This window comes from Tenrec ecaudatus, chromosome 5 (genome assembly GCF_050624435.1).
Source record: "Tenrec ecaudatus isolate mTenEca1 chromosome 5, mTenEca1.hap1, whole genome shotgun sequence".
Taxonomy (NCBI): Eukaryota; Metazoa; Chordata; class Mammalia; order Afrosoricida; family Tenrecidae; genus Tenrec; species Tenrec ecaudatus.
This window is the reverse complement of record NC_134534.1, coordinates 17,012,690-17,035,275: the sequence shown is the minus strand read 5'-3', so window position 1 is coordinate 17,035,275 and position 22,586 is coordinate 17,012,690. Positions and strand designations below refer to the sequence as shown.

Genomic DNA, 22,586 nt, shown 5'->3' with positions numbered 1-22,586 from the left:
GAACTAGAGGAAAGAGCTAGGAGGCAAAAGGCATTTATAGAGGTCTAAATAAAGGCATGTACATATGCAAATATATTTATATATGAGGATGGGGAAATAGATCTATGTGCATATATTTATAAGTTTATTATTAAGGTAGCAGATGGATATTGGGCCTCCATTCAAGTCTTCCCTCAATGTAAGAATACTTTGTTCAATTAAATTAGTATTCTATGATGCTCACCCAACTATCAAAAGTATATAGCATCTGGGGTCTTAAAGGCTTGCAGGTAAACAAGCAGCCATCTAGCTCAGAAGCAACAAAGCCCACATGGAAGAAGCACACCATCCCGCATGATCACAAGGTACTGCAGGCATCAGTTATCAGGCATCAAAGAACAAAAAATCATATCATCGTGTGCTCACCTCTCTGAAACAATCACTGAAGACAAATGGGTGCATAAGCAAATGTGGCAAAGAAAGGTGATGGTGCCTGGCTATCAAAAGATATAGTGTCTTGGGTCTTAACGGCTTAAAGGTAAACAAGTGGCCATCTAGCTCAGAGCAACAAAACCTACATGGAGGAAGCACACCAGCCTGTGCGACCACGAGGTGTTGAAGGGATCAGGAGTCTTCAGAACAAAAAAAATCATGTCATTGTGAATGGAGAGGGGGAGATCGGAATGGAGACCCAAAGCCCATTTATAGGCAACTGGACATCCCGTTACAGAAGGATCTCATGGAGATGAGGCAGTCAGGGTGCGATGTAACAACGATGAAACATGCAACTTTCCTTTAGTTCCTAAATGCTTACACCACCACCCCCACTATCATGATCCCAATTCTACCTTACAAATATGGCTAGACCAGAGGATGTACACTGGCACAGATAGGAACTGGACACACAGGGAATCCAGGGAGGATGATCCCTTCAGGACCAGTGGTGATACTGGAAGGGTAAAGGGAGGGTGGATTAGAAAAAGGGAACTGATTACATGGATCTACATATGACCCCCTCCCTGGGGGACGGACAACAGAAAAGTGGGTGAAGGGAGATATCAGACAGGGCAAGACATGACAAAATAATAGTTTATAAATTATCAAGGGTTCATGAGGGAGGGGACAACCGGGAGGGAGGGGAAAAATGAGGAGCTGATTCCAGGACTTGGGTGGAGAATGGATGTTTTGAGAATGATGAGGGCAATGAATATACAAATGTGCCTTACAAAATTGATGTATGTATGGATTGTGATAAGAGTTGTATGAGCCCCTAATAAAATGATTTACCAAAAAAGAGAGAGAGACCTTAGTTACTTTTTTACATTACTTAAAGATTTTATAGTGTTTGCTATTATTGGAGCATTTTCTATATGTCATCATCATTTGCCTCTAAAAAAAGGTTTAATAGAATTAAATTATCAATTTAGTTGATCTAATACATTTTCTACATAGCTGTATACTTAGAAAACAAAGTTTTCTTTCTTGCATGTTTTCATTCAGTATTGCTAGATGACTACCCTAAGTACAGACTAGTGACAAACTATTGCTTAGAAGAAATAACCAAAATTTTGTTCGCATCAATCTTGTGAATATTGATAAGTAGCAAAATCCACATACCATAAAAACAGAAAGCAAACGAAATAAGGGACAGAGATGAACAACTGGATCATATGCCTATCCGGGAAAACATAAGCCAGTCCACCCAGCAACACCTGGCCTGTGCTCCACGCAAATCCTACGGCTGCGACGATGGTAGGGCGCCTTTTGGAGTTACTCCATTCAACACCTATGGGAAATCCAGGAGAGTAACTCACGGGTCACAGAGACGTCTTCAAAATTGCATTTCAACATGGGCACAGACGAAAGTAAACTTACCAAATACAATGCTGGCGTTTTCAATGGTGCTCACAAAAGCTGCCATCAGGAATCTCAAAACACAGTAAGTGGGGAAAGTAGGAGCAAAGGAACAGCAGGTACCAATGGCTCCAGACAGCAGGCAAGAGAGGAGCAACACTGGCCGTCGGCCAGCTCTGTCATGCAAGCAGCTAAATTAGTCCAACAATGACAACTAGCCTCGCAGAAAGTATTTGTTACGTAAGAGAACATTGCATCAATTCTTGGACTCATCCAGCTTTCCTAGGTCATGTCCCTCGGTTGCCTTTGAGCGGGCAGACACTTGAGAGCCAGAAAATAAGAGCTGCGGCAAAACAGTGCACCTTGAACTCCCCAATTTGAGCTTTCCAGTACCATAAAGTAAATAAAAATAGTAAATTTTAAAGAAAGCATGAATAACAAAAGTGTCATATGGGCTCCCATTAAATAGCCCAGTGTGAACACAAGCTATGAAGAGGACTCCATGGTGGTCTAGGCCCCAAAGCCTACTCTTCGTGTGAGCATACTACTCAGTTAAGTTCCCCAAAATGTATTTTTGGTAAGACAAGATCTTAAACTTCAGACAATTACTTTCATTCATAATTTATCAACTGCTCCAAGCCGCACTAGTCCTACAGCTCATGGGGAAAAAATATCTGGGTGATTTAGTGACTAAATGTGTCTCCCAAATGATGACTCCCTAGGGGATATTTAACCAGGAAGGAAATTATTGTTACTTTAATTTAGGAGATTATTTAGAATCTAGTTTGGGAATAGCTTGCTCTTCCAGTAACTGATTTTTATGATACCTTCCTCATACATTTATGTAAAACAAAAGAACAAAATGCCACTCATGAATGACCTATGGTAGCTCTCCTTCTTATCTCTCCAATTGTTATGTATCTTATTCCTTTCATCATTAATCAAAGCTGTATTACCAGCTTTTTCACTGACTTTTGATATTTTATAATTAACTTGTTTACCACATTATCACATTCTATCTAAACAACTGATATACAGATGTAATAATTACACCATTTTAAAAAGAAGATAAATAATCCACACAGCACAAAAACAATGGATATCTCACAGGTAATGGCAAAATCAGGATCCCCATGTTCAATATGAGATCTTTTAGCCAGTTCTTCATTATTGCCCCGTTGTAATTTCTTATTATTTCTCTGTCATAAATTAAAGGATACATGTTTTATTTATGCATTTTCAATATTGTCGTCCTTCTTGACTAAAATGTTTAGATAAATTAAAGTTGTTATTTGCATAAACCACCTTACCCTTTCTGTCCCAACAAAATTAATTTTACCGATTTGAATATTGCCCTATTTTAGAGTTCTCTCCTCTATCAATGTCCATTTAATGAATAACTTACTTCCTTGAGGATGTCATTGTCATTTACATATTTTTTCATCTTCTATATTATTACCTTAATCCAATTCACACGGACAAATTTCCACTTCTTTTTTTTTTGAGTGACAAAACATTTTTACTTTAAAATTAAAAGGCCAGGTCTAAGTTTCAAAAGTTAAATAGTATAATAGTTGATGCTTAAAGCTGAACATTCCTTTCAAATCGCATAATAGTAGATGAACTTGAAGCTGAACATTGCTTTCTTTGGTAGAACATTCCATTGGTGGACCACCAATGGAGGCGGACCCTGCACCCTGCAGGCCGCCTTTTTAATTTTTTAACAAAAAAATTAAATTGTGAGTTAGTTGGGGTTTACACTTCAGATCATCAACTTTGTATTCAACAATTTAAACTACTCTTCAACACCATTCCCCCATCCGCTTACCCTCTTCCACTCCCTGATATCCCTTCTCCCTCCTGTAGACTACCATCTTCCACTCCACCCAAGTCAACACCCATCGGCCAACAATTTCTCAATCTTCATACTTATATTTTTGTCCCTTTATCAGATTGTTTTGCAAACTGCTACCAAATCAATTTTCTCGTGCTGATATTCTAAGAATGCCATATCCTTTAAAACAGCCTCACCTACACAGAAATAGAATTTCAAAACTTTCTGCTTGTTTTACCTACTATAATAAACATAAGAATTAATAAATGAGCATTCAGAACACTTGACAATCTCAGCTTCTTTACCTTGTATTTAATTATTCCCTTTATTCCACTTTTTATCAATCAACTTTTATTACTCACCATTTCTTAGAATCACTTACCTCTCCACTTTTAATTATTCCTGTTTGATCACCTGAGATTAATCAAGTTAGCAATGTCTTTTTGTGGTTCATTTCAAGTTGTAAGTCTGATAAATTTGTATTATTGAGTCTAGTCTTCCAAATTTTCACATTATCTTGAACCATGTTCATCTTTATTATTTGGTTCATATCTTCTGTATTTCTTAGTTTCCCTTTAATGTGCATCCCTCTTGATAAGGATTTACACAGAATATTTCACATTATAAATACTTAGGGGATACGTAGCAAGTGTCTTGTTTACTAAATTAGACTTACCTGTCTGAAACTATTCCAGTGAATACACTCATAAGTAAACCTGTCATGTAGATGGCCTGTGAAAGGGATTTCATCAACCGAAAATCACACACTAAGTCCCACTGAAAGAGAAAGAAGAAGAAGCAAAGTCTTATGCAATCGCATTTAAGAAATCATAATTAATAACCAAAGACTATTTTGTGTATTTTTACACTGTTAGCAGCAGTATAGATTTTACTATGTGCTATTTTCTAGGTATCATTTTAGGATCTGTTAATATAGATCTAATCAAGACAAATGTTATTCGTATCATGAGGATGCTTACATTCTCAGGGGCTAAGTAAGAGCGGCTTACAGTAGTTACCTAAAATTTCAAAGCAAAGTAATAATTAAGCTGGGATGGTGGTGAGGGGGAAGGCATCTAGCATGTATATCTATTTATATTCAACAATTCATATGCATTTTGTGTGAACTCATTGATTACAATCCCCACAATGTACGTATCACACTCCCTCTATGTTTCCTCTTTCTTTTTTAACCCTCTGAACCGTGTCCTTGAGTAAATGCTGCCATTTTTCTCTTAAATGATTGGTTATTTTAGCACAGGGCTGAGTTTAGTTCTAGACCTGAAGGGTAAGGACCATTGTCTCAGGATACCACTACGCTACCTGAACAGTGAGACGGGTGTCTTTTATAGCTACGTTTTGTTCTATGTTTTTCTACTCCCACTACTCCACAGGACCTTCTAATGTGATCCTTTATAGAGAATTTGGTAGTGGAATCCAGGCATCATCTACTTCTGATCTCAGGGTCATCATGGAGACTGATGTTTGTTGTCCTTTAGTCAATTGTGTTTATGGTTTCCATGGCTTTCTATTTCCATCAGTCTCCTTTCATTTTGGTAGATAAAGACCAATGGTTGCATCTTAGATGACTACTCACCATCATTAAAGACCCCAGACCCTCCATACCTGAACAGGATATAGGAGCATTGTCTTTGTGAACTATTTTATGTCAAAAGACCTTGTTCCCCAAGACTATGGTCTTCATCCCCCACGTCCATGAGTCATTCCTTCAAAGAGTTTTGTTATACCTAAGAAGTATTTATAATTTTGCTTCCAGTATGTTTCACCGCTTTTATGGATACATTTGCAGCAAACATAGGCCTACACATACAGCTTTGCTCTATAATATCTTTATATATTCATAGGCATGGTCCAACTTTCCCTCCCACATTTGTCCAGCCTGCATATCTCTCAGCATCTACTCGTAGGCCACCCCTGTAACAGAATTATGTATATAATAGCATTTATTTCTGTAAACCTTAACTCTTGAAATCCTCCCAATATCTTATACTCCATCATTTTTTACCCACCTCCCTCTTGCAGCAAGGCAATAATTTAAATAAAAATTATTTCTTTGTTCATTTCCTTTTTCTCTTCTTCAAATCAGATAATTTCAATTTATTTCTCCTTTAAATTTAGTCAAATAACTAGCTGTAAGATCCAACTAGGATCTTAAGCTCATAATAATGACAACAATTTTGAAAGTAAAGTACTTTTGATTTGCAAGATGAAGGCTAAAATAAGGCATTCCAAATGATCAGTAAGCAGAGTATAAATTATAGTATGGAGAATTTTTTATACCGAAATTGTTTTTCCATAATACTAGAGTATTAAAAATTATAAGAGTGGGTTGTGTTATAAATTAAATCTTGCCTCAATTGAAGTCCTAACCTTTGTACCTGTGAAAATAATCCTCCTGAGAAGTAAAGTTTTCTTTTGCTATGTGAATGGGTTGTGCTGGAATTGGTGTGTCTTATTAAAAAGGAAGACAGAATTATAAATCCATACATATAAAGAAACGACTCTAAATGAGGATCCATCTACAACAGATGGAATTCCCAGAGACCGCTGGGTCTGCCCAAAAGGGAGAGTAAATGATGATCTTTTAATACAGACAGAATATATCCCTGCTAACAACCTTTTGTCTCCTTTTGAGCGGGAAGACATAAGATTATTTTTAATCTGAAAACAAAAGTAAGTTTAGCTTTAAATTTCCAAATTTAAATTTTTGACTTTTCAGAGGTTAAAAATTAAATAAATGCAGTACCTTTTTAAAGATAGTATGAATAATGAAGGTGTGGGTAGTTTCATAGATATTCCACTAACTGGCCCAGAGTGAAAACATTGTGTGAAGAGATGAATCCATAGTAGTCTAGGCCCCCAAACCCACTCCTACTGGAAGCATCATACTAGGTTATTTCCCAAAACTATACTTTTGGTAACAAAACATTAAATTTGAAATAACTTATTCATCAATAAAATAGTACAAGCAGCAGTATATATACAACTAATGTAAAAGAGAATTATGCTCATCTGAAACCTCTATATAAATCCATAGGCAGTCACTGGAACAGAAAAAGGGGCCACTGTTAGGTTTGGAACCAGGAAAGATACATATCAGGGTAGACTAAGTGGCCTTAAACCCAACCCTGGTGTTTTTGATTGCCTCATATACCTGTCAAAACTAGACAATGAGAGCCCAGAGCCAGGGAGACAGTTTAATTTGATTCTATTCTAGCTGGCCAGGGGGGAAAAATAAAATTCTCTGCTCTCTAGTAGGACACCAGCAGTCTAGATAGGAGAGTGGGCCCAGCTTCCCTCTCAGTGACTCTACACACATATGGGTCTTGCCTGTCCTGGAGCCCTACATGGGGCTGTGAGAACACTCCACCCCTCTGCCTCTGCTGTAGTGCTACACACAGCACAAGGCAGGTGTACTAATGAACTCCAGCACTCAATAACGTGGTGCTGAACTGAAGCTTGGCTTGCTGCTGTGATCTTGCTTTTGAGAGTAATCCCACCCAGGATCTGTGGAACCCTACATCAAACAGGCACACCACCCCTCTGCCTTGAGGAAAAGTTGGAACTCCTCCAGCCCCACATACAGGTGATAAAGTCTCAGTTATCTCCTTACTTACCACTCTATTTCTTCCTTCTTTACTAGCTTGCACTTCTATCTTTCCCATCACAGTCGGCCTCAACGGGATCAGGTTTGTTTTGTGTATTCTCTCTCTTAATTTTCCCTGTTTTTTTTTTTTTTCTTTTTTGATCCTTCTCCTCTTCGCTCCCTCTTTTTCCTATCATATGCCACTACTGGCTTTCAGGTCACTACCCTCTGCCAGGAGGAGATAATTCCAAATACCAGGGGAACTCCACCTAGCCCTCTGTGGGAGTGCTGCACACCACATGAGGCAGCTGTGACAGCCATCTACATCATGCCACTGTCAGGAAGCCTCTGTCAGTCCTGTAAGGTGATCTCGCCCACTAGGGAAATTCCACCCAGCACCACTGGGTCCCTGCATGAAAAAGGCACACCAACCTGCCATCGTGAGGCAAGGTTTAAACCCCTCTAGGCCTCACTTCAGGTAACCAGGAATCAGCGATATCTTTATTCTTTATTTCTTCATTCTCTCTTTCTTCTCTTTACCATCACAACCAATCGTAGTGAGCACAGTTGAGTTTTTCCCCTTCTTTCTCTTTCTTCTCTTTTACTTTCTTTATTCTCTCTTTCTTTGTTCTCTTCTCCTCTCTCTCCTTTTATGATTCTCTCCTCTCCCTGTCCTTCCACATGCCACTGCTGGTGTCCAGACCCCTACCCTCTTCCTAGGGCAACCCTGCCCACCCAGTGGGTGGAACTACAGCCTGCTCCCGAAGACAGCACTGCACACAACATGAGACAGTGTTACACACAACATGGCATGGGGTTCAGCTATCTCTTGATCTATTTTTTAATTTTCTTTATTTCTTCATTTCTTTTTGTTCTTCTTTCACTTTTTCATTTTTTTCTCCTCTTCTATCACTTCTCTCTTTCGTGCTACAGTTCCAGCAGATTCAGTTCTCCTGTTTTGTTGTTGCTTTTTTTTTGTTGTTTTCACCCTTGTTTAGTCTGTGCATTTTAGTTGTGTGTGTGAGAGTTGGTGTTAGGTTGCTTGGCATTTTTGCTCAAGTTTTGTTTTCCTTCTCTCTTCTTCTCCTCTCCCTTTCTTCCCTTTCACAAGCCACTAACAGCTTCCAAGCACCTCTCCTCAGCCAGAGGCAACTCTGAAGGCCCAACTAGGGGAGCTCCCACCCACATTTGTTGACTTTACACACCGGTCCTCTTCCATACACCAAGCATCAGGGGTTCTCCCCTTCAAACAGTCAGGAGAACTCCAGCCTAAACCCCAAGACCCTGAAAGTGGTTAGGGGAAACTCCTGCCCACCACTGGTGTGGCTCGATGCTACTGTGGGAACGTCCACCCAACCTCCAAGGCAATCTCTCTAATTCCCCCTGCCAGCTACAGTGCTCTGCACCAAGGAGGGTACACCCACACACCCTCCTCGGCACTCCAATTGTAGAGGAAAACACCACAGGCCTCCAGAGGTGCTTGAAGCACCATGAGGTCTACTTACAGATCAGCCAATGAAGCAATGCCCTCCTCAGCCCAAAACAACCCAACCAATGTCACATGAGAGGATTATCCAATTCACATTCCACATAATGGAATACTGGATGGCTAGAGTAAGAGTGAAACCAGAGGAAGACATAATGATAGCCTGACCTCTCAGTACAGCCACTGGCAGGTAGTTCATAAAAGCAGTCATATGAGTCCCCCAAGGGAGAGCCCAGTCCTCTTTGATTCTGTAAGATGGCTCCAAGTTCTTCTAAAACAACACATAAACAGCAACCAGTCCCAACAGCCTCAACTAAAAAGCAGAAGTAGAAGACAATGCCAGAAGAAATCATGAACCTAACGATGTGCATATAAGAAGCAGATAATGACCTGCAAAGAAAGAAATTTTCAGAATACTGCTTAGAGTCATACAAGATTTGAGGGAAGCAATACAGGAAAAGGATGAAATGATAGAGGAGATCAAGGCAACACACCAAATGGAAACAAAAGACTTAAGGGATTAAATAACAAAATCCAGTGGCAAATTGACAGACTTTGCCAACAGACTTGAGGAGGCAGAGACTCATCCCCATGACCTAGATAACCAAACAGACCTCAGTAAATGGTAAAAGCAGTCAAATAAGACAACCAGAGAAGCTGAAGAAAATATGAATGCTTTGTCTGATCCTATGAATAGAAACAATATTAAAATAATTGAACTACCAGAACAAGACACCAAAAAGAAATCAACAGCGAAAATAGCAAGGGAATTCGTAGAGAAAAACGTCCCCAGCTTAATAAATGAAAACCAAGCAACCATTCAGAAGGCTGAAACAACACCAGCCAGACTGATTCCCAAGAAGAAGTCACCAAGACAAATAATTACCAAATTATCCAACTATGAGGAAAAGGAGAAGATCATAAAATCACCTAGGGAAAAGCAAACAGTCATATATAAAGGTACCCCAATTAGAGTATGTTCAGACCTATCAGAGGAAACTATAAAGAAGAGGGAGGAATGAATTAACATATTCCAAAATATGAAGGAAAACAACACAAACCCAAGAATACTTACCCAGACAAATTATCTATGCAGATAGATGGAAAAGTAAGAGTCTTCCCACACAAGGAAAACCTCAAAGAATGCATAAAAAGAAACCCAGCCCTACCAAAGATCCTTGCCAATCCAGTATGGGCAGAAGATCGACACACTGAGGGCAAATAAGAGATAATCACATAGAACAACTCCACCCACAGGGCAACAAAGAGGAAACAGCCCCAGGATAGCATTGGCTCAATAGGGGAAAGTAAGCAAACATAAACCATACACACACAAGACAAGCGGATAAGATAGGTAGGTAGGAAAATACACAGCATAAAAGGTATAAGATGACATCACAGAGTCCACAGATGGATGTAATAACACTGAATATCAATGGCCTGAACTCAGGCATTAAAAGACAGAGGGTAATAGAACAGCTCAGAAAACATAACCCATCGATCTGTTGCATACAGGAGACACATCTCAAGCTTGCATACAAAAAACAGGTTAAGACTTAAAGGCTGGAGGAAAATATTCCAAGCAAATGGTAATTAAAAAAAAGCAGAGGTAGAGATCTTAATATCTGACAAAATTGACCTCAAAATACAGGCCATAACAAGAGAAAAGGAGGGGCACTTTATAATGCTCAAGGGAGCAGTAGACCAAGAACCAGTGAGCATAATAAATATATATGCGCCCAATGAGAGACCCACGAAACTTGTAAATCAAGCACTCCAAAACATGAAAGATGAAATCACAGGCTGAACAATTATAGTTGGTGACTTTAATACACCACTCTCTGAAAAAGACAGATAACTGGGAAAGAAACTCAACAAGGAGGCTACAGATCTAAATAGCACAATTGGATGGCTTGACTTTATAGATATTTCCAGAGCTTTCTACCCACATGCAAAAAAATCACATTCTTTTCAATCCCACATGGCACACATTCAAAAATAGACCACATGCTGGGACACAAGTCAAACTTAAGTAAATTCAAGCACATAGAGATTATACAGACATCTCTTTATGATCACTGTGCCTTAAGGCTGGAAATTAACAGGACTGTGAAGAAAAAGAGGGCAAACAATTGGAGGATGAACAATTCTCTATTGTAAAAGGAGTGGGTATTGACCCAGAACAGAGATGAAATCAGGGAGTTTTTAGAAACCAATGAGAATGAAAAGATGATGTACCAAAACCTTTGGGATACAACAAAGGCATTTATCTGAGGATGGCTGATAGCAATAAATGCATAATGAAAAAAGAAGAGAGACTCATTATATGCCAGCACAAAATATACACCAATTAGACCAGAGCCAACAGAACAACCCTACTAAAAGCAAGAGGATAGATATAATAAAAATCAGAGCTGAGATACAGGAGAGGGGAAAAAGAAAACTATGGAAAAGTTAATGCAGCTTAAAGTTGGTTCTTTGAAAGAATTAACAATTGATAGACAGCTGGCAAACCTAACTAAAGAAAGGAAGGAAGAAACAACAATTGAAGGGATGAGGGATGAAGCAGGGGACATTACAATAGACCCTAATGGAAAAAAAAAGGATAATTACACAGTACTATGAAGGCTTATACTCTAACAAATTCAACAACTTTGAAGACATAGACAAATATTTGGAAACACAATCCCTCCCTAGACTATCCCAGATGGATGTTAAGAACCTCAACAGACGCATAGCAATGGAAGAAATAGACAAGTTTATTAAGGGATCACCAACAACAAAAAAATCCCTTGGGCTAGATGGCTTCACAGGAGATGTCTACCAAGCATTCAGGGAAGAACTGACACCAATCCTACGCAAATTCTTCCAGAACATACAAAAAGACGAAAACTCCCAAACTCTTTCTAGGAAGCTAATATAACTCTGATACCTAAAGTAGGCAAAATTCCCACTAGAATTGAGAACTACAGGCCAATATAAGGGCCTCCAAAATATCAAATGTGAAGCAGATGCAATCTTCAATAAAGTGTGATGGAAAAAATGAATATCTACCTGCAGAAAAATTAAGCAAGACACTTCCCTCACTCCATGCACAAGAATAAACTCAAGGTGGATCACAGACCTTGAAGTTAAACCCCCCAAATCAGGGCCATTAAAGAGGAAATTGGGACAAACCTGAGAACCTTTGCACAGGGAATACATAGGCTATCAGAAAAAGGAAAAGGATACAAATACAGAGGAATCACAAATAGACACGTGGGATATGCTGAAGATAAGTCACCTGTGTACATTGAAAGAATTCACCGAGAGCCCACTGACTAGGAAAACATCCTTATCAATGACACATCAGCCAAAGCCTTATTACTAAAATCTACATTACTTTGCAAGCTTACAATAAGAGAAAAACTAACTGTACACTAAGGAGGTGGACAAAGGACCTGAACAGAAGTTTCACAGAATCTGAAATCTGAATGGCCAATAAACATATGAGAAAATGTTCCTGATAATTAGCCATAAGAGAAATGCAAATCAAAACAACTATGAGATACCACCTAACACCCTCAAAGATAGCCCAATTCAAAAAATCAGAAAATAAGTGTTGGAGAGGCTGTGGTGAGATAGGAACTTTCAACCACTGCTGGTGAACCTGTAGGTATGTATAGCCACTATGGAAATTGGTCTGGTGATTTCTAAAACAGGTGGAAATTGAGCTACCATATGACCCAGCAATCCCCCTACTTGGGCATATACCTAGAAAATACAAGAAACAAACCACGGCCAGACATATGTCCTCCAATGTTCATTGTGGCACAGTTCACAATTGCAAGGAGTTGGAAACAACCCAAATTCCCATCAGCAGATGAATGGATTAAAAAACAGTGGTACATACATACAATGAAGTACTATGCACCACTAAAAAGCAGAGATGAACTCATGAAGCATATCACTGCATGGGAAGGACTAGAGGAAATAATGCTAAGTGACGTAAGCCAAGCAAAAAGGACAAGTGCAACATGAGTCTGCTGAGGTAAGTTTATAAAAAAAGAAAACTGCAAAAGGGGCACAGGACAAAAAGGTACTGTATTCAAACACTCCAGGGGTGTGGTTCAGGTAGTATGGCAGGGGCCAGAACAAATCATAGTCAACTAAAAAGGGGGGTGGGGGAGGAAAGGAAAAAAAGCGAGAGATGTGGCGGAGGAATAGGGCACTGACCAACCCAAGAGGAGGGTATTGTTTGTGTCTCCACAAGGTAAGGGGGTCCAGACTTAAATCCAGTGTTCCAGGATGCGAATGCAGCATGCCATTATGGAGAGGGGAGCCAGTGGAGTGGCCTGAGGGCTCAGTCCTAATACCAGCTATGTGGACAATTGCCCCTCCCATAGAAGAATTTACTTTAGAGGATGGCACTTAAGCTGCAGCTCAGGGAGAGGGACATGTCTGATCAGTGTACATGGGAGCAAACAAGGGGGAGGAAGAGAGAGTGGAGCTCAACCTGGCCCATTTGACCTGGAGGATGATATCCCCGGTACAAATAGCCAATGCACAGAGTGGACCATATGGCTTATCCCACTATGAAACATGACATTCCTCACTGACCCATGGCCTTACAGGGGACAACACTGCCCTGGTCTGACCCCCTGACACTGAGGAAAAACACTAAACACGTGCAGCAAAGCAAGAGGGGGAAGAGAGCAGGGAGTTCCCGAGGGAGTGCAAAGGATAGACTTTGGGGCTAGAGAGTGGCACTCCATCACACTTGACTGGAGGACATGCCTAGAGGTCAAAAATCGGACCTTGATCTAATTACAGGTTTTTCTTTCTTTTTAAAATTTTTTTTAATTTTTTCTTTTTTTTAATTAATTTACTCTTCTCTGAGTCATTGGTTTTCTTTTTTTTGTTGTTGTCATTGTTTGTTCCCTTTTGTCACTTTGTCTTGCTATGCCTTGTTTTTTGGTGCATATTATTATCTCTGCAGAGCTATCTAGATAAGATAGGCTGGATGAACAGTCTGGAGAAGAAAACAATGGGACTCATGGTTTTGGGGGGACATGGGAGTGGGCAGAAGGGGGAAAGGAGGTGGTGTTTACCAACCCAGAGACAAGGGAGCAACAAGTGATCCAAAATTAGTGGCAAGGAGGATGTGAGGGGCCTGGTAAGGATTCAGCAAGGGCAAGGTAACCAAGAGAAATTACTGAAATCCAAATGAAGGCTAAGGATGATAGTGGGACAAGAGGAAAGTAAAAGGACATGGAGGAAAAACTAGGAGACAAAAGGTATTTATAGAGGTCTAAATACAGGCATGTACATATGTAAATATATTTATGGTGATGGGGAAATAGATCTACATACATATATTTATAGGTTTAGTATTAAGGCAGCAGAAGGACAGTCAAGTACTTACTCGATGCAAGAATATTTTGTTCTATTAAATTGGCATTCCACGATGCACACCTTCCCAGCACGATCGCTGAAGCAAAATGTGTGCATAAGCAAATATGGTGAAGAAAGCTGATGGTGCCTTCCCATCAAAAGATATAGCTTCTGGGGTCTTAAAAGCTTGCAGGTTAACAAGAAACCATCTAGCTCAGAAGCATCAAAGCCCACATGGAAAAGCACACCATCCTACGTGATCACGAGGTGTCGAAGGGATCAGCTAATAGGCATCAAATAACAAAAAATCATATTGTGTGCTCACCTCCATTATACGAGCCCTGAAGACAAATGGGTGCATAAGCAAATGTGGTGAAGAAAGCTGATGGTGTCTGGCTATCAAAAGATATATCGTCTGGGGTCTTAAAGACTTGCAGGTAAACAAGCAACCATCTAGCTCAGAAGCAACAAAGCACACCATCGTGTGTGACCACGAGGTGTAGAAGGGACCAGGTATCAGGCATCGAAGAACAAAAAACCATATCAGTGGGCGCCTACCCTCCCAATATGATCACTGAAGGCAAATGTGTCCATAAGCAAATGGAGTGAAGAAAGCTGATGGTGCCCGGCTATCAAAAGATAAAGTGCCTGGGGTCTTGAAGGCTTGAGGATAAACAAGCAACCATGTAGCTCAGAAGCAACAAAGCCCACATGGAAGAAGCACACCAGCCTGTGTGACCACGAGGTGTTGAAGGGATCAGGTACCGGGCATCAAAGAACAAAAAAATCATATTGTTGTAAATGAGGGTGAGTTCAGAGGGGAGACCCAAAGCCCATCTATAGGCAACTGGACACCCCCTTACAGAAGAGTCATGGGGAGGAGATGAGCCAATCAGGATGCAGGGTATCAACAATGAAACATTCAACTTTCCTCTAGTTCTTAAATGCTTCCTATCCCTAACCCACACTATCATGATCCCAATTCTACCTTATAAATCTGGCTAGACCAGAGAATGTGCATTGGTACAGCTAGGAACTGGAAACACAGGGATTCCAGGACAAATGATCCCTTTAGGACCAGTGGTGAGAGTAGTGATACCTGGAGGGTGGAGGGAAGGTGTGATATAGAAAGGCCAGGGAACTGATTACAAGGATCTACACATAACCTACTCCCTGGGGGATGGACAACAGAAAAGTTGGTGAAGGGAAACATCAGACCGTGTAAGATAGGACAAAATAATAATTTATAAATGATCAAGGGTTCATGAGGAAGGGGGCTGTGGGGAGGGAGGGGTAAAGTGAGGAGCTGATATCAAGGGCTCAAGTAGAAAGAAAACATTTTGAGAATGATGATGGCAACAAATGTACAAATTGTTTGCCACAATGGATGTATGTATGGTTTGTGACAAGAGCTGTACGAACCCCCAATAAAATGATAAAAGAAAGAGGAAAAAAACTAGCCAATGAATAAGAAAGACCAAGAAGAATGGTCCTTTGAGTCAGAGTGTTGCTGAAGAATACTAGAAGCATCATATACTGCCAGGAGAATGATCAAATCTATCAGCAAGAATGCTCCCTGCACGTGAGGATTGCAGGCTTTCTCTCATGTATTTCAGACGAGCCATCAGAAGGTACCAGTCCCTGAGAGAGGGCCATCATGCTTAATGTAGTAGGTCAGTGAAAAAGAGGAAGACCCTCAGTAAGTTGAAGTGACACATAGATTTCTATAATGACCAGACACATAGCTATGAGAATGACATAAGAGTCGGCAGTGCTTTGTTCTCTGGTGCATGAGGTTGCTGTACATTTGGAACAATCTGATAGGCTTAACAATGACAAAAATAACACTAAAGTGGAGTTTTCCTAAGAACTTAAGATATAACTCTTTTCCCTTTTAAGAGTCATAATTTTTAAATAAGGAAACTGAAATACGCAGATACAATATTATAAGCTAGAGTCCAGAGGCTCAATCTCATAATCTGAATAAATAGCTTTCACTTGTTCACAGTCAACACTGGACCTAATGAATCTTCCAGATTTCATGAGACAACTGAGGTCTATATAGTTTAAGTACCTTGGCTTATACAACCTAATCCAGTAGCCACATACATTTGAAATCATTAAAACGATTGCATGCTAAAGCACATATAATCAGCCACCATTGAGTTAGTTCCTGACACATAGCAACCCATTAATGTCATAGAGAAGTGCTTCTTGTTTTTTCTGGGCCAGAATTTTTATAGGAGAAGACCACCTGTCTTTCTCTCAGGTGGGTTCCACTCACTAACCTTTTGTTAGCATCTGAAAGCAAACTGCTTGTGCCCCCAGGCTCCTAAAAGCACTTCAAGGAACATAAGCATTTACATATTCAACATTCTTAGTTCCCATTCTCTTTTTATTAATTCGATGCTTTATGCAAGTTTCCGGTTATGTCTTGTACACCTTCACACAAGTCCAGTGGATTTATCCTAAATCCACATTGAATTCACTTCTGGCCATCACTGTAGGCCATTCATTGATTACCTCAGTTATGATGGTAGACTTGAAAACACTTTGATCATAAATCCATCCATCCAAGCAGGGCTCTGTCTCCAGCTCAGTCATGTTGGTGGCTGACACATTGGCATCTAAGAGCTGCCATTGAGTCTGACGGAACCGACGGCACTGCTCTGGCTTATGATTTGAGTCCATCGGGATGGAGACCCTCAACAGGACTTCAGCTGTCATATTCAAAGTGACATTGGTCTCTGGTATGGGGCTGTCCAGGAGCTGAACATAACAGCGGTGAGCAGGAATGGCCGCTGAAAAATTCTCAACGAACATATGAGAACGTGACATAATATTTAAAAGTATACAGAGCACAATGTTCCAAATTTGAAACCGGCCGCTGTCACCAACATGCTGCAGAAGTTCATCAAAAGCCATGCTAAATGAGCTGGTCTTCTGAACTAGAAAAGAGTACAAAAGGAATGAATTAAAATCTTTCATGAACAAATGATTTTAAAGTCCTGCAAAACAGAGTCAAAGGAAGAAATCATTGATGAATTTAGGTACTATATTTTAAAGATTGACATTTATTTTCTATAGCTTATCAATACAGTGATATTCGTCACCAGTCTTTGTGAGAAGATTTATTTTGACTTCATTCGGGGCAACATGTCTCACATGCAGAGTTAGGTACTCTGCCAATCCCTCAGAAAAGAGTTTTCATGAAAAGTCTATTCGCTTGCCCTCTTGAAGATCTCTAACCAAATAGGTGAGGGTCATAATGTAACAACTACACCATGTTTGCTCTGTGATGTGGATAAACAGCATAAGGTATTTTGATGGGATTGAACAATGAGATCCTTGGCTATTTAAGGATTGCACCTTCTTAATCTGGTAAGTAAATATCCGAGGAACTGGGACTGGAAGTAGAGTGACGGAGATGGGTATTCTAGGCAGATAAACCAGAAGGTTTCAAAGTACTGAGATACAAAACTGATGATCAAACTTCTCAGGGGCTAGTAAGAACACCAAGTTACTCAAGTAACCCGAAAGGCAGAGAATAATACAGAAGGGGTTATAGAGGAAGGCAGTCAAGAGTGGAATGATTCATTCACATTTATTCATAGGTCCTGGAGCCTTGCAGTGTTCACTAAAATTTATATCACCATCAGAATAAGGCAGGGAAAAAAATGTCCTGGCGAAATCGCAAGCCTAAAGCCACAGTTCCAAAAAGAACCAAGAACCTAGAGCTGAAACCCTTGGGTTGCAGCTAGCTACTCCTTTACTTCATGGAAGTAAAGCCCAGAAGCTATCTGCTGGCCTCTTTTGCTGCCTCTATATTAATGCGCTGACTTAAACAAAGAGAGATTAACACCTACCTGCATGCGTTTTCTGTTGCAGATGATCAGAAGCAGACGTGGAGGAAGCACATGAAGAAAATAATGCTAAGTATTTGTGGCTTAAGAAATAAAGTCCGCTTCAAATCCATTCCAAAAGAGCTAATACTTCACCTCTGGTAGCCCATCACCAAGGATTCAGACAACTGAAACATTGTTTAACTTCCCTGGATTAATCATTATCTCTTATTAAAACTCTTTTATCTATCTATCATCTTTTTGAAAAATTAAAATCTAAAGTGTTATACACTACCGAAGAACAAACAAATCTGTCTTTGAAGTTTAATTCCAGAGATAGGACTGTGGTGCCGTTGTGCTGGGCACCCTGACTCCAGGCTTTCTGTCTGCAGGTCCCCCCTGAGCTCTTGCAGCACTGTACACCTGCTCTGTGCCTGCACCCTGGGCCTCATTTCACCCCAATCCCAGGCCAGCAGTGTTGCCTTTATGTGCTTATCTGAAATAACTGAGCTGTTGTGCAGCCATTGATACCTGTATTGCAGAAACATAACATGCAATCCAGAGGCTTACAGCCTCAGTGGAGAAAATGTTTTCATGTCAGAGACTGAGAATGCTTGCAATCCCTTCTTCTCTAGACAGTAGATACCAAAAAAAGAAAAATTGCAATCAAGATCTCCTCATCTTATTGAGAGGGCCACTATAAGCCAAAATTGTCTGTCAACTTCAACCAGAATGTGTCAGACCAGTTCAATCACTGCAAGATGCTACCGTCTGATTGCTAAAGTTGAGAGCAAAGGAAGTTGAATCAAGACAGTCAGAGTCAACATGGTTGACCTTGTAAGGCATTTAATTGGTCTCCAATGTATCCCACCAAACATTTTGGCTGAGAGCTGGGAGTATAGACCCAGTTTCATGTTAAGAATGACCGTTACATTGTTAATGGAGCTCACAAGGTGAATAAGCAGTAAGACATGTTGGACAGAGTCATTAAAAAATGTGCTCTCCATCTGGGATTTTAAAGGTTTGAAGGTAAACAAGCGGCCTTCTGGCTCGGAAGCAACAAAGCCCACATGATCATGAGGTGTCAAAGGGATGAGGTATCAGGCATCAAAGAAAGAAAAATCATATCACTGTGAATGAGGGGCAGTGTGGAGTGGGGACCCAAAGCCCATCTGTAGGCAACTGGGCATCCCCTTACAAAAGGGTCTCAGGGAGGAGATGAGTCAGTCAGGGTGCAGGGTAGCAACAATGAAACATACAACTTTCTTCTAGTTCCTAAATGCTTCCTCCCCACCCACTATCATGATCCCAATTCTACCTTACAAATCTGGCTAGACCAGAGGATGCACACTGGTTCAGATCGAAACTGGAAACACATGGAATCCAGGGAGGATGATCCCTTTAGTACAAGTGGTGACAGTGGCAATACCAGGAGGGTAGAAGGAGGGTGGGGTAGAAAAGGGGAACCGATTATAAGGATCTACATATAACCCCCTCCCTGGGGAATGGACAACAGAAAAGTGGGTGAAGGGAGACGTTGGACAGTGTAGGATATGACAAAATAATTTATAAATTATCAAGAGTTCATGAAGGAGTGGGGAGCGGGGAGGGAGGGGGGAAATGAGGAGCTGATGCCAGGGGCTCACATGGAGAGCAAATGTTTTGAGAATGATGAGGGTAATGAATGTATAAATGTACTTCATACAACTGATGTGTATATGGATTGTGATAAGAGTTGTATGAGCCCCCAATAAAATGATTTTTGAAATGTGCTCTCTGTCCTGAATAAGAGAATCCTGAAACAGATCTGCCTATCAATCCAAAACAGCAAACAATACATAATTCTTGTAAGGCCTATGGCTGTCAAGGCATGCTTGACATACAAGAGAGTACCAAAAAACACCATCTGAAAGCTCTGCTGGGTGGGGCATTCATAGTATGCATTTTTCTCCCTAGGTGATCATCAAGCAACTTGCTCTGAATTAGAGTACCCAGTAGTGTTGCCTGGGAAGTTTCTCTCTGGTCACAGTGAACTTTTTCATAAAAAGTAGTTTCACTCAAACCTCGATTTTTGTGATGGCCAATTTAACCACGTGTGGCCATGAGATTTTGTGTTCTGCTAGGGAAAAATGCCGTAGAAACTGTTGTGATGTTGAGCACAGCTTATTGACTCATCTGGCAAATGGTTGCTGAAGTACAAAGACTGGACGTGAAAGCTGTGGTCCCTCTTGTTTTGATTAAGGTTCTTTGTAATGAGAAGAGAAGGCAACAAATCAAGAAGCACAGGCAGAACGTCTTATGATTTTGTCACGAGAACAATCAGGCCCAGATACGAGTACCTTCTGCATGGTTTGGAGGGTGTGGTGGTGAGGCATCAAGCTCAGCTCTTCTCCAAGATCCCGCACACCTTGAAGGAAAGGTCTGGTGCAGACCTGTGGGAGGAAGGAGTCATGTGGGTGACCTGTAGCTGGTCAGAAAAGACCACAAACGAACTCTCCAAGCTTGGAGTTAACCAAGCAGCCATCTAGCAGAGAAACAACAAGCCCAGATGGAAGATGCACGCCAGCCTGTGCGATCATGAAGTGTCGACGGGATCCGTTAACAGACATCAGAAGACCCCAAACAAGCAAACAAACAAACAAAAAACATATTGTTGAGAGCGAAGAGGTTCGGAGCAGAGACCCCAAACCCATCTCTAGCCAATGGAACATCCCCTCACGGAAGGGTCACAAGGAAGGGATGAGTCAACCAGGGCGCAGTAAAGCACTGATGAAATACACCATATCCCTCTGTTTCCTTGAGGCTTCCTCATCCCCCACTATCAGTCCTGCCTTTCACTGCACGGGAATCCAGGAACAGGAATGGGAGTAGTAGCAATACCAGGAGGGGAGGGGGAAGGTGGGAGACGACAGGTGGAAGAGGGAACCGATCACCGGGATCAACACATAACCACCATCACCACCCCGGTGGACGAACAACATAAACTGTGGGGGGAGGGAGACAGCGATCAGTGTAAGGCACGAAAATAATAATAATTTATAATTTATCAAGGGGTCATGGGGGGCAGGAAGAGGAGCTGATACCAAGGGCTCAAATAGAAAGTAAATGTTTAGAAAATGATGCTGGCAATATATGGACAAATATGCTTGATACGATTGATGTATGGATTGTTATAAGACCTGTTTAAGATCCCCCAATCAAATGATCTTTAAATACAAAAATTAAAAGAACTTGCTAAAGAAATTCGTGTCAAAGCCACACCCTTCATAAAATGCCTGAAGGAGTCAGAGGAGGAGTCTTCCTCAGTGAAGAAGAAGATAAAGATAAGGGTTCTTGAGGGGACACAACCAAAGACGGCCAAGCTACCTACAGTTGAAACTGTGTGGTCTGACGGGGATGATAACAACGACACTGATACCATTGAAAGTGATGGATGCAGCCTGGCTCTGCAGTGTAATGCTGCAAAATCTCCCTGCATCAATGCGCATGTGCAACAGCTACAACGGCCTAGCATCATCATGTCAGGAAAGACCAGTTCCTGAAGATGGACACCGTGCTTGTGTTACAGTGACGAGACTCTTAGTTTCAAGCCTCTCCACTCCTTGGTTCTTGTTCTACTCGTGTGAGGGACAAAATTCAGACAAGAGTCAGAGAAAATATTTGAACAGAGTGGGTTTACTGAAGACATATAATTGGGAAAAGATTTCAAGGGGCCGTTAGTTAATCTAAAAAGTCTGGCAAAATGTAAAGTTGGATGGTAAATTCTGCCAAAGGCAGATCCAGCCATAGGCTGATTTTATGACAGGTCTTCTGCTTCGGCCGATCCTCTGTAAGTACCTCCTCTTTCCAGGTGTGTGCTTTCCAGCACCCAGACTTCATGCTATGCTCACGTCTCAGACCAAAACTCAAGAGTCTACTCAGTCATCGTGGAGGTGAGAGAACATCCTATCTTTCTTCACTCCGCCATTTCATTATCTCCATTAACTTGGGTCTCTTCCATGAGTAAGGAATTGTATCCTAGTGTGCCCTTCGCCTTCCACTGTACTGGAGAGGGGCATGTAGAAATGTTCCTGCACGTTCGATCCTCTCTGCTTTCATGTCCTGGTTGCAGACTGTGAACAGCAACGGGAGCTTGAAAGTCCGTTTTATGGCTTAGAATGTGTTATTTTCCGGATATCCTCCTGACCGATGGGCAGACACAAAAATAAAGTGGAGAGAAATAATCTTAGCCCCTTCAATAAGGACTCCAAACCAGCCTGGAAGAAAGGCCCATGAATATCGAAAGCTGGAGCTGGACATTGAGGCCATTCATATAATTCATTCAAACTGCATTCAGTGCATTTGCTTCAGATATATATGGATATTTTAGCTTATATATTTCTATGGGGAAAAGTGCAGCTCTAATGATCCTTGGAAGTATGTCTCACACATTTTGGACATGTTGTCAGGAGAGACCAGTCCCTAGACTAGGACATCATGCTGGGTAAAGGGAAGGGGCAGGAAAAAAAAGAGGAGACACTCAACAAGATGCACTGACACAGTGATTCCAACAAGGGCCTCGAACATAAGAACTATTGAGGATGGTGCAGGACCCGGCAGTTCTGTTGCATG

The 22,586-nt window shown here is 40.9% G+C and overlaps 1 protein-coding gene and 1 pseudogene across 1 annotated transcript in view; one reads left to right on the top strand and one right to left on the bottom strand.

Moving 5' to 3' along the window:
• The window catches only part of LOC142448595 (solute carrier family 22 member 22-like), a 47,863-nt gene extending 30,805 nt beyond the window's left edge, over positions 1-17,058 (bottom strand). Inside the window, exons 1-2 of the mRNA XM_075550541.1 lie at positions 16,657-17,058; positions 4,344-4,444 (exon numbers count right to left, since the gene is read on the bottom strand). Of these exons, the coding sequence (XP_075406656.1) occupies positions 4,344-4,444; positions 16,657-17,058 (503 nt within the window). The remainder of the gene's footprint in view (positions 1-4,343; positions 4,445-16,656) is intronic.
• A 3,099-nt stretch (positions 17,059-20,157) lies between these two features.
• On the top strand, positions 20,158-21,517 carry LOC142448594 (eukaryotic translation initiation factor 5 pseudogene; annotated as a pseudogene).
• Positions 21,518-22,586: the final 1,069 nt, after the last annotated feature.